Source organism: Papilio polytes, unplaced genomic scaffold, assembly GCF_000836215.1.
Source record: "Papilio polytes unplaced genomic scaffold, Ppol_1.0 DF824102.1, whole genome shotgun sequence".
Lineage (NCBI taxonomy): Eukaryota > Metazoa > Arthropoda > Insecta > Lepidoptera > Papilionidae > Papilio > Papilio polytes.
This window is the reverse complement of record NW_013525102.1, coordinates 908638-921558: the sequence shown is the minus strand read 5'-3', so window position 1 is coordinate 921558 and position 12921 is coordinate 908638. Positions and strand designations below refer to the sequence as shown.

Genomic DNA, 12921 nt, shown 5'->3' with positions numbered 1-12921 from the left:
CTTAAGGAAACTCTTAATTAAGAAGCTTATTTTAGGGTCTGTTTGGGAGTCGGAGCCACGTACATGCGCTTTATTTTTGAACGGGGTGTACGGAAGTGGGGTATAATTGTTTCTGCAGCGTATCTAAAAGAATCAGGCTATCTCTTGCCTTCTTAAAATGCTGTCCTGACCTATTTATCACAGCCTTTGTGCATATCTAAATTAGCAAATTCATCTACGTGATCAAGAAAAATAACAATTTTCGAAACTTTTTCTCAAGGTTCTCAATCTATACAGTCACTTTATAGTTCCTCATTAACGTTTCTTATTATTTCCTAATTTAGATCTCGCTCTTATAAAACGTGCACAATAAGCTAAGCAGTTCTCATCAAATGAAGCGTTTCCCAAGAACACTGAAGGCCATTGCCCAGGTCACGGACAGGTCTGTCTGTTGCACCCGCCTTTGAACTTCACTCAAACTCATAAATGCATCATTATTTTCATTTTTCAATTGAAATGTTATTTTCTAAAAGATGCAGCGTTTTAAAGCTTCAAGATCTAAAGACTGCAGACGTAATGGTTTGTCTAATTGGTGCTTTCAGTTGGAATTTTATTTTAGGATAGTTACTTTTTTCTAGTCTTTTCATTGCGTCTTATATTAGACAAAGAGAATATTGAAATACACATGCAAAGTAGTAATAATGCCCTATTAAAATCATCCATTAAGGAAGTTAACAAGTTATGCCTTTGCGTTTTGATATATTTAAAAGACATACGTAACTTTTCAACATTTTTGGTAATAAGCTTTATTCAAACTCTGTATAATTTAGCGTAGATGTGAGCTTGTACTGTACAAATGCTCGTACAATGCGTTGTCTAACCGCAGTGCGGAGTGCGGACGATCGCTGGAGAATATCTCTAGCACGTCGTTATTGTGACCGATCAATCAACCGCAATATGACAGTATTAAATACTCCGTAAATATAAATTTAAAGGGTAAAATCTCTCTAGTCTTGTGTATAGTTAGCGAAGTTAATCCTTTGTTAAAAAATAATTGCAATAAAAACATTTTAATGGGTATTCTTTTTCATACTAAAGGGAAATCTCAAGGTTTTATTAACGACTCTATGTGTGACAGTAACATAGTTATTTTTATTTCCGTTTATAGTGATTTGTTTAAAGTAATTTTAAATACAGATGGCAACATATTTCACATGACATCTTCAAAGTAAATGGAGGGTATAAAAATAAAATTTATATTTTACCGTAAATTTGAATTAACCTGCAATAAAAAAGGGAAATGGGACCGATATATTCGATCGACTTTATCGCTCATTGATGGTCGGGACATAAACTGTAAGCATCATCCATTTTATATAAATAAAAAATATGCCGACAAGTTTAATCTTCGCAATTAACTTTAACTTAATAAATCAAGCACCTATACTGTTTTTCAATAAAGTAACATCTCACATCGATTATTGCATAAATAAATAAGGATCACCTCATTTATTTATGTAATACATAAATGTACATATGTTTCAGATGTATCTAGCGTAGCGTCACACACAAAGCATTATACTATATCCAGAAACATAAATAACTAGCCTACTCCCGCGACTCTATCTGCGTGAAATTAAAAAAAAAACTATACAAAAGAGGATAGCCTACGGGTAGTGCCTATATGATTAGTAAGATTAAAACCTGATTACGTCTAAAAGACGATCACATAACGATTGATTAAATAGATAAAGGCGTTTTAGTCTAAGACAGCAGAGTAATAAATGTGCTTCTTGTGTAGATGCGATGTCATGAACCAGCGTAATCCATTGTGACCGCAATCGGGCCACCAGTCGACGTCCTCGTAAATCGACCGGGTAGCAGGTGTTACGACTTCCTTCGCTAAATTGCTCGCCTGCCGCACTTGTATTTAGTGGAGAATTATTCAGACCACTTTTTATCACATTGCTGACTTAGGGTTAGGTTAGTGTTTTTAATATCTAAAGTTCTTTGTTTTAAAATTTATAGGTAAGGTATAATAACTTAAAAAAAAGATACAGTAAAACTATTTTTCATATGAATGAAATTGTATTTTGTTAAATTTGTGAAAAGAATCTCCATGTAAAAGATTCCGTCTATTGAAATTGCAATTTAAAAGTAGCGGAAAATGTGTCAAGGAAATTTTGTTGAAAGTTAATTGTAAACTTACTGGGTGTCATAGAAGCGCAGTTTCTCAAAAGAATTACTGAAAAAAGAACTCGCAGCGACCGAGGAGGGAGGCAGTTCTCGTTTCAACAAAACTTTTTCTTCATTTTGCTATTTTACACTTTGTGAGTATTCGCTTTTCCAATGCTTTTATTTTGTTCTTTTTTACTTTGCTTAAGTTTTTTATCAATGTATGAAATTAAATAATATAACTTATAATCATGTACTAATTGTTATCATGTATTTATCGAGGACATGACTATTTACTACTTTATACTGCTCGTTTGGGATTATCGTAGATTCAAAAAATTTAAAATTCTGCTTAGTTTTGAGGACACGTCCCCTGTTAAATTATGCATCGTAACATAGAATTTAACTAACTAATATGTTTTTACTCAAACGAAATAGGTCACATCGAAAATGAGTAAAGTATCGTAAAATATGAATCGAAGGGTATTGCCCGACCGAGTCATATATTACATCGAAATATTTTCTCTGGAAAAATAAAAGTACTTTATGTCTTGCTGCAAACACTACCAATACGCGTGGAAAAATATTATGTTTTTATCGATATTATATAAGTTCTAATGTAATTTTAAAATCGAACTATCAGACTAAATAAGCAACTTACAACCCAAGCGAGTTAGCCCCCTTATTATGTCATCTGCGCATTAAGTTAATTGCGACTAAGTTAAAGCTTAAGTTATTTTAATCAGTAACTCCCCGGTCTTCGAGAACAACTTCTGTCGTTCTAGACGTTCTTCAAAGACTTTTATATATACATTAGCCAGTTGGCTCTAATCAGTGATATAAAAATAAGTAGCTGATTCGCTACAACGTGCAATGTTTTACTTGATCCCGCTCGGACATAAAGTGAAATTATGTAGCGCTGAGACAGTAATGCCGTGATAGATACGAACTTTATTACATTTCGATTTATTTTTAAAGAAAAGAAGGATGTAGGTAAAGAATAACAAAATAAGCATTGTATCCTTTCTTATAACTGTTTCTGTGATGTAACTATTTGTACTTGTGTTACATTGAGAATTTATGATATTGCCTACTTTAGTATTGTATATTCTAAGGTCAAAGTCTTCTTTTCTCAAACAGGCCACACTCATTCACACAACAACTGCTTCCTACCGTTTATGCAGGATTCAAAATTTTATTAAAATTGTGTGATGTAGAGAGAGGTGCCGGGGGCATGAGGTCGGGGGAGGCGGGCGAGGGCTCGGAGCTGGCGGAGTTCGGCGCGCGCTGGCCGCCGCCCGGCGCGCACGGCTACGGCTGGCCGCGCCCCGCCACCCCGCAGCACCCGCCCGCGCACCACCTCGCACGGCACTCGCGCTCGCACCAGGTACCACATGGTCTACGCACACACATTTATGTGTACTCTAGACTACGAAGCCTTGTCATCTTTGGGCTACGGTTCTGGTCTACGAAGTTACGACGTCTACAAAGATTGTCTACGAACTGATCGCCTACGCTGGAACGTCTAACATTTAAAGCGGTCAAGTGTTTCTCTTTTCATTGCTAATTTTAACAATTGTCATACCTCTCTGCTATATACACTTTCGTCTCTCTTTAAAATTCAATGTCGGACTTGATTAGTAAGCGAAGCGACAGCTTAAGACCCCGTTTGGGGTATGTAACTTAAAATCTGTTGGCAATGGTTAGTGGTTGCAGGACAACCGGCAGGCGAGCTACGAGGCGGAGGACGCGCGGGTGCGGGGGCGCGGCGGCGTGTACTACTCGCCTCCGGGCACCTCCTATACCATCGTGGAGCGGCCGGCCTCCTCGCACGGCCACCACGCCCCCTACGCGCATCACCACTACCCTGGCAAGCTATCCCGCGCGCCCTACCTGGGCTCCTCCAACATCGCGAATAGTGCAGGCATGTCTTCTCAACTTTGAAATACAGTACACTTTGCCTTAAAAACTTTTAATTGCTTTATAAAAAAACCAGTAAATTTCCTGGAACAAGCCACCGTCACCTACCGGTTCTAATTGTTAATCTAATCTGCTGACCTCCTTAAACAAACACAGAGTAAATATAAATGAAGGCCCAAGGTAAAATCAAAGAGGCTAATAACATGTGTACCCAACGTGTGTGTCCGTTAGACGGTTTAGAAATGCTTTTTGTCTTGACTATAAATTACTTATCAAATGTCGATGAAAGTGTTTCTCATTATTTAAAGGGCGGTTGCGACATAAACTGTATTACCTTCGTCTACTAACTAAAGTTACAAGTCGTTAGGGTAAAGTTCCCTCGCCACCGCCTCCACGGCGACTATCATTATCAGCAGGTAAATATTTGCTATAACTTGCTGTTGGCAGCTTGGGTCGTACTTGTTTATTGTGCGATAGAACACTGTTAGCTCATTAACGTTAAGTTTATAAATAACGTGCAACTTCGGCTACAATACAGCAATGACTATGCGTTTGTATAATGCGACTCTTAAAGCTTAGATGCCGTGGTTATGAGTAAGATTTTTTCGGTATTATTAAAATAAAATAAATAAGAATTACGTTCCAATAGCACATCGACATAATTGTGTTTTGTTTTGGTACTCGAGGCCGTTTGGCACGTACTCTGACTTTTTATGTGCATCCATAAAAACTTTATCAGCGGGTACAAATAGAGAACAGGATCGCGTTGTATCACATGCACGTAACAATTGTACCGCACGAAGTCGAGAACAATTCCAACAGCGACAAAATGGTTCTTATCATAAAATATAATGCATAAAAATGGAACAAATAGGGTAATAAATGTACTTTGATATGAGTCACATTTGGTAAAAAGTAAGTAAAAAAAACTGTTACTCAAGCAATTCAAAATAGATTTTTTTTGCAAAAAATAATTTTAAACAAGTAAACACACATTATTGTTAATATTCTAAAGACAATGACCATGATGTGATAAAAGTGTTCTAAATAGCTTGTGTCTGTATAGGTGCAACTAGCTTAAGGAACAGCACAAACCATTTAAGCGCAACAAATGGCAAGAAGCGGCCGATATCTCCGGAGCAGGTGCTGCGGCTGTTCGGCCAGGGCGGCGCGGCGGCGCTGGGCAAGGCGCTGCCGCCCTCGCACCCACCCGCACCGCTGCCAGCGCCTCTTCCGGCGCCCTTGCCTGCGCCGCTGCCCGCCCGGCGCCACTCGCCCGCCAGCAGCCCCAGTAGCACAACACACCATGTAAGTTACCCTACTACACGGCCAACAGTCCCCATTATCTACTATGTACGACGTTTTTCTATTATTGAAAAAGAAAGTGAACAAGCAAGCCTCTAATTATACAGACAAAAACTTAAAAAATTCTGTGTTAGAAAAGTATGCAATTCCTATAGTAAACGTGCAAAATAAACAGGCAAAAAAGGTATGGGTGAAATGGATGTAGCCACGTCAATCTATTTCCTCGCAATGTTCAATATAAGTGATTTGAATTTTTAAAACTTCTCTATGGGAAAATGCAATATTCCCGAGGGACAGATCTCGAGCGCGCTAAGTATTCGAGTAGCATGTGTCCCGCCCCATCCCGCTCCATCCCGTCGTCTCCTGTCCCAACCTGCTCGCTCCGCAGCGTGTTGAGATGTAGCGGAGCTATTCATTGGTACGTTTTCAATCTAATAGAAATTGAAATTCTTTAGATTTTTATCACGAATCCAATCGTATCTATGCTGAATGGAGATAGAATAAAATTTTATTACCTTGGAATTGTTTTTCCTAAGTCTTTTCCTAAGTCTCTAAAAAGTCCTTCCAACAATTTTATAAACATCAATTTTCTTTGACGCAAAACATGAATGATTTACATGAAAGCGATTAAAAACATTGTAGTGTAACGTGGGAATTGTAGTGCAAGTCCGTCGGGGCTGTTGCTCTGTAAATAATTCCAGGGTGAGGCGACTTGAGTCGATATCACTACGTTATTCATGACCGCTGCGGTAAGCGTTTACTGACGGACGCCTGCCCAACCCAGCCTACGTGGACTAACATTTTGCTAATTTTTGCCTTAGACATTGACTTAATAAATTCTATTTTACCATCAAGGTATTAAAAGACGTTATCTATACTTACATTTTATTCTTTACATTTATAGATGTTACTTGAGTAATATTTTACTCCATGATTCATGACATATTCAGTGTCAGTCGTCGTTTGGTCACGGCACGGAAAACCGCGTATCGAATTATTTACCTAAAAAATATAAGTAAATAAATAACTTAATCAGTATTTATAATTATTAATTAGTATTTATCACAGCGAGTGCTTTTGACACATAACGTTGGTCTAAAAATAATATCGTAACGTGGAAATTTTAGTTTTCTTATCAAAACCTTACATTACCTTCGTGTATTTCCCACGGTGCCCACGAAAAAGGCAATTTTACGACCTCCGGTTTTTTCATTTGGGAACGTCGCCGTTGTGTGAAAATCAATAAATTTACTTTGCGCGTAAAGAAATACCCATATATAAGTTTTTATTAAAATAAACATGACAATTTAACAGCTACGTGCACCGGCATGTGTTTACGTGTTAAATTTTGTGGGAAATTGTGTTCAGTTTTTGTTGCAAATTGGATCCTGCTCAGAAATATGAGGTTTGTTTCTAAAAGTTTGATATACAAAATAATTTTCAATAAATAAAAAGAACTTCGTATAAGGAAATTAAGTACAGTCGAAACAACGTATTCATAACATGCATAATCTATGTCGTTTTAAGTATGTTTTTTTACAAAGTATGTAGGATTTGTCCTCGTTTCTCTTTGTTCTATGTACCGTATAACGATATGAGCAGACAAAAGAGTAGCTTCTGGATCAGAAAGACATTTCACTTCACGACTTTATCAAGTTGAGACATTTCTTTTTACTACCAGTAAGTTTTACTATTATATCATGTTCCTTTTACGAGCAAATACAATAGTTACCTAATTAAGTTATGTTAGCATACTAAAAAAAGTATAATTCCATACAAATAAAAATGGATCTGGAAGATTAAGTTGCAAAAAGAATGGGCAGTACAAAATATACATAGGTGTACACGCTTCATTTGCCTTCCTATGTTTGTATTTCAAAAACTTTATTTAATAAAAAAAAAACAATATTCTGACAATCTTCCAACCCTTGGCAATATACAAACACACACAGGATGTATAAGGTACTTCATTCTCGTCTATCAAACAAATGAAAGCTTTTGTTTGAAACAGAAAGTTTTTATACAAACAAATGGAGGTTTAACATGAAAAGAAAACTTTTTTACTTCCCTGGTAGCTCTTGGTATTGGGAGTGTTTTGTTTTTAATGACAATACCCGTAAAGATATATTATAATATTGTCTTGTTTTTTGTTCGTTAGAAAATGCATTTCGGACATCACCAATCTTTTTTGAGTAAAATATTTTTCATTCGAGAAGTCTACACTAAGGTACTATTTATGTAGCCACTTAACGACTCTGAGTATAGCAATGAATACTGTTTGTGTTACATATGTATTACAATAAATACCCTTATTTTTTTGTCTAGTTTCTACTGTGGCTAAATTTTAGTATACTTATTGTAATATTTGTGCAAAAAGTATTAAATAAATGAATATTGTTTAGGCGATATACCGTGGTGGGGAACGAGAGAGGCCGTACTCATCAGGCGGCGCGGCGCCGGCGCTGGCCGAGCCTGCAACGCGCACCGTCACCATGAGTCGTGATCCCGCAGACTCGCACGGCTTCGGCATTTGCGTCAAGGGCGGTAAGGAAGCAGGTCAGTTAGTTAGCATTTCTGTTGCAAGCTGCTCACTATGAAAGCATTACCGCTTCTTTTACGCCGGTCAAATCCTGACATTTCTTTGATGTCGGGAGAGTTTGTTTTATTAGCAACGTGTTTGCTTGCTGCCTGTTATTTGAATTATTTTTAATCAATAGCTAATGAATTCCAGCGTTTGTTTTGAAAATACATCTTGATTAAGTAAAAACTAGTTGGAAAGAATCAAGACCCCACTGTGGAAACTCATTATGATGGTGATGATGATGATAATACTAGAACTTTGCCTTGTGAATTTAAAATGATCGGTGCCATATTTTAATCTATGTTTTTCTAAACTTTTATTTAGTTTAAAACGGTAAAGTTTATACGAAACAAAATATTATTACTGGTTGTTTCGTGAGGCAGGCAAACAACACGGAGGGCAATCGATTTCGAGCTCAAATGGGAGTTATATAAATAGAACGAGGAGTCAAACAAAGACATCTAATCAATGAATTTTGCTCTTCAACAAACACGATTAATTCATTCTCTTCATTTATTTTCCATTTGATTTATTATGATGGATTTGATATTTTCATTGTGCTATTTATAAGATGAATTAAATTAGTATTAGTACTCACAATAAATATCTAAATTATGTAGGTATAGTTAAAATTTTTGTTTTGTACTATTTAGTCAGGGCAGTATGGAATACCTCCAATAATTTGAAACTCTTATGTGTTTGATTCCTCAATACTTTACTGTATTTCATGTAAAGTAACTCGTTTTGTTCAGGGGTGGGTGTGTACATTTCCCGCGTGGAGGAAGGTTCGGTGGCGGAGCGCGCGGGCCTGCGCCCCGGGGACTCCATCCTGCAGGTCAACGGCACACCCTTCTCAGGCATCTCTCACGAGGATGCCCTCAAGGTAACATCATGTTACATCACACCGCGTAACGTCGCGTCGGTCAGTGGTTATTTTTTTGTTAACTCTGACATTGTTTATTGTACTTTGTGAATCAAACTATATTTGTTCATAAATTATAAAAGCTGGAAGACTTTTCAATGCACGCTATTTCACATACGAGCTCCATTAAAATTGACAGACATACCGACAGCGTCTATTTCCTTTAGCCCGCGTATTTGCGGTAACAATGAATAAACGAGTTTTCAAAGCACGTTCGAGTTATATTTACGGTACATATTTTTGTTCCGGATCTGACTTTTTATATAGGAATGAAGAATATTATTTAATAGAGTAATACTTAGAAAGATTAATTATGATAATTTTAAAGTGTTGTCTGCATTGTTATGACAAGATTTTTATATAAACAAACATTGTAAAAGTTAAAGATTGGAATTGTTTTAAATAGCTTCAAAACCATACCATTTGTTTGCTTAAAATGTATCCTCTAAACGTTAAAATCCATTTCATTTTTCTTATTGTTACCAGAAAGGTTCTCTTGGTACTTAATTTAAATTTTCCATTCCGTTGCGTTGTTTCTTCAATCAAGATATTGAAGCTGAGCAATACAAAGGCTTTAAAAAAGTACTTTAAACTTTTAAACCACACAATTAAATAAGGCAACTAAGTATAATCTAAAATTATAAAACGTTTTTTTGGATACTTTTGTTGTTTTATGCAAATGTCTGTTATTTTTTCTCTGTGGTATTATCGCATAAAGCGGAGGCGTGTCGCTTAGGGAAGGGCCGTGACGAACACAATGAGATATGAATGTCACTGTAATACGCCCAAAACGTTTTATAATATGATAAACTTGACTGCTTGAGTTAGGAACTGTTTTAACCCGGTCGTTTTCCACAAAAGAAGTTGTTTAATAAATATAATCAAGAAAAATTATCTCTCTTATGATATTTTCCGCGTGGAATTAAAAAAAAACAAAAGTAAGTAGCCAATGTGGTTTTCCTGACTATCCCCTACATCTAAACCAAATTCCATCGAGATCCATTCAGCAGTTTAGGCTACAAACTCTAACAAACATCTATCCATCCATCTCAACTTTCGCATTTATAATATCTGTATTAGTATGAAGTATGATTAAAATGAAATATGGGATGCTTATATTGTCAACGAAGTTTACAGAATAATATTGGGAATGTGTGAGACGTCTAGAGACAGAGATGTCAATAGGTGTCAAGTCGACACCTAGTCCTGATGACACTCCACGCGAGTCATTCAGGTCAGGTCAAATTTAACATGATTGTGCGCTATTTCACTTTGTCCTATTGTGTTTTGTACTTCATTGATTTCAAAATCGGGTCAAAAGATTGCTAATTAATGTAGTAATTTGATTAGGCATTCTGTTTTGTAGAATCAATTTTCCACAGAATCAATTGTGTTACAGAAGAAGTTGTCATTTGGTATTGAATTGTAAAGTTTCTCTACTAGTCTTTTGCATCTACCACCACTAGCATTCATAAATAAATGGAATGTTACTCGATTCTGTTTACAACAAAAATGTACTTGTTGATTCGTATATAACTATATAACAGTAATTTTATACAGCTTATTTCAACAAAAGGATGTACCATATGAACTGAAAATTTTTTTCTTTCAATATACCAGTATATTTACCTTACCTTACCTTACTTTGTCCATCGTTCAGTTATACAACCCTTTGATAATGCGCTAGTGCCGACAATAGACGTATTCGTTCTATCATTCACTGCACTGAATGGAGTTTGAATATGGAACTGAACGAATGAAATGACAGCCGGGATATGGTTGGCATTCTGTTATCGCTATTCAAGTTGGTTAACAAGAATTGAAAAGTGATTGAAATTTAGTTTAACAGAACAAATAATAATCGATTATAACAAAAATTTAATTTTCATTATTGTACATACCTAAGCTAGTCCATAAATCTTTTTAACTAGGTGTAATGCTCAACAACTTATAAGAGGAATGGGTCGCGTGCGAAATCCAACTTCCATTTCGAAACACTTTTATTTCTACAATTCAAAGGAGCGACGTGAGAACGACATTTTCTATTTCCGTCCTCGCTGTGACCTTTGCACGGGCACAATCAAATTGTTCTGTAACAGGTAAACCAGAATTGCGAGCTTGAAATGCATTTCGCCTGACGTAAATATATTTAGTGGCTACCCGAGGTAGTCGGTCGCATTGTTGCGGATGTAATACAGTTAAAGCTTCGATAAAGGCTTCCGTTTCGTGTTTCAACTTGTTAGCGGAATTAATGGTAATAGAATTTCTAGAGGAATTAAGTTTTCGTTAAAATTATCGATACCATGGAGTACTTTTTATATTATCTGGAGTAAATAATAAAGAAATATCACGAGGTACTTTCGACTTTATCTGAAATTTCAGACGAAGTATATTTAAAACATTTTACAAACCAGTTAAGTAGGGAAAGTACGGCGAATAACTCAACTTTGATATGTTTGTAATAATACAATTTTCTGTAGTTAATTATTTCTAAATAGAACAGTGTTTGTTCAAGTTAATTAACTGTGCAAGATGTACATTTCAAATATGGATGTTACATGCAATGTTCATCAAAAGAATCAGTTATTTGCATTATATTTTTATATATTTTATTACGTAAATTGAACTGTAATGACGAGCTAACACGGGGATAGCAAACGATATTTATACAACATGCAATCACGTTTTCTCATAGAAACGTTAATTAATTTAATGCGGTCAAACATGAGCTTTGTTCAGTGAACAATCATGAAAGTATATTGCAAAAGATAAGCAAATCCCTTATTAAATTATAAAATCCGTTTATTACTACATATAGTTATCTTCAGATGCCTTCTTTCTCTTAAAAAACAGAGATCCCAAAAAATTTACTTCAACGAAACTCATGGTAAATTGTTGTGTAGATGCTGAAGTCGTGCCGTCAGCTGACGATGACGGTGCGCACCGCGGGCGCGCTAGTGGGCCGCGCCTCCTGTTCCTGGATGGACCGCTACGGCCGGCCCGCCTCGCCGCCGCCGCAGCGCCCTCTGCGTTCCGCCAGCAAGGATCGCTCTATACGCAGGGTACTAATATCAAACCATCACCTGTATAATTACAAACATAAATTGGAACCTGTAACATAAAGTGATAATGATTAAAATGTATTTTAATATTTTTCACAGTTATATGGTACATTCGTACTGTTAGATTGTTGCATTGTAAAGGCGTAATGGCCTATATGTAAATACACGTTATAACAGCTGTGAATAGGATTACCTAGTTTATGCGACCCACATCTCTATGAGCTTAGCATTGCATTGTGCCGCGCTGCACACCAAACTAAACAATGTTATCGTTTATTTCTATAAAATAATATTATATAAGCCATTTACAATTTATTGCAATAATTAGCAAGTCATCTTTAATATAATAATTGGTAATTACAAGACTCGTATTTCGTGAGTCATAAAATCTTGAATGCACAATTTGGCCGCCCTAAAATAGGGGAGTCAGAATAGCGTAACACGATGGTATGCAAATCGCTGTCCATTGGCCATTAAACGACAACCGTTAGCGGTTGTAATTGCTGCCCTCGTGTTGGTCATCAATCCGATGACGTCACCGGGATACTTCAACTTTGACTAAAGTTCATCTTTCAGATTACATGTCAAAATAGTGTTAGGCAATTTTTAAAAAAATAAATGAACGGAATTTTACAATTCACGATCGTAAGGTGAATTTGTTTTGTAAATCAGGTGGACCTATGCATAGAACCAGGGCAGTCGTTGGGGCTGATGATCAGGGGTGGCCTGGAGTACAACCTGGGCATCTACATAACGGGCGTCGACAAGGACTCCGTCGCTGACAGAGCTGGCCTCATGGTGAGTTTTGCCTTCGAAAGATTTTTAAAAATAATGAAATGTTCCGAAAATTGTAAGAACTTTCTTTCTTTCGCCTAAATTATTAATTGAATAGAGCTAGAAATGCAAGGAGGTACACCATGTTCAAACAATTGGAAACGTAATTCATAAGTAATGAAATTCCGAGTGCGCTAGTTACG

The 12921-nt window shown here is 36.5% G+C and overlaps 1 protein-coding gene across 1 annotated transcript in view; it reads left to right on the top strand.

The window, feature by feature from the left end:
* LOC106099432 (whirlin) overlaps positions 1 to 12921 on the top strand; it is a 47707-nt gene that overhangs the window by 7336 nt on the left and 27450 nt on the right. The window contains exons 3-9 of the mRNA XM_013277991.1: positions 3372 to 3541; positions 3862 to 4078; positions 5141 to 5382; positions 7782 to 7935; positions 8713 to 8843; positions 11786 to 11944; positions 12617 to 12742. Of these exons, the coding sequence (XP_013133445.1) occupies positions 3372 to 3541; positions 3862 to 4078; positions 5141 to 5382; positions 7782 to 7935; positions 8713 to 8843; positions 11786 to 11944; positions 12617 to 12742 (1199 nt within the window). The remainder of the gene's footprint in view (positions 1 to 3371; positions 3542 to 3861; positions 4079 to 5140; positions 5383 to 7781; positions 7936 to 8712; positions 8844 to 11785; positions 11945 to 12616; positions 12743 to 12921) is intronic.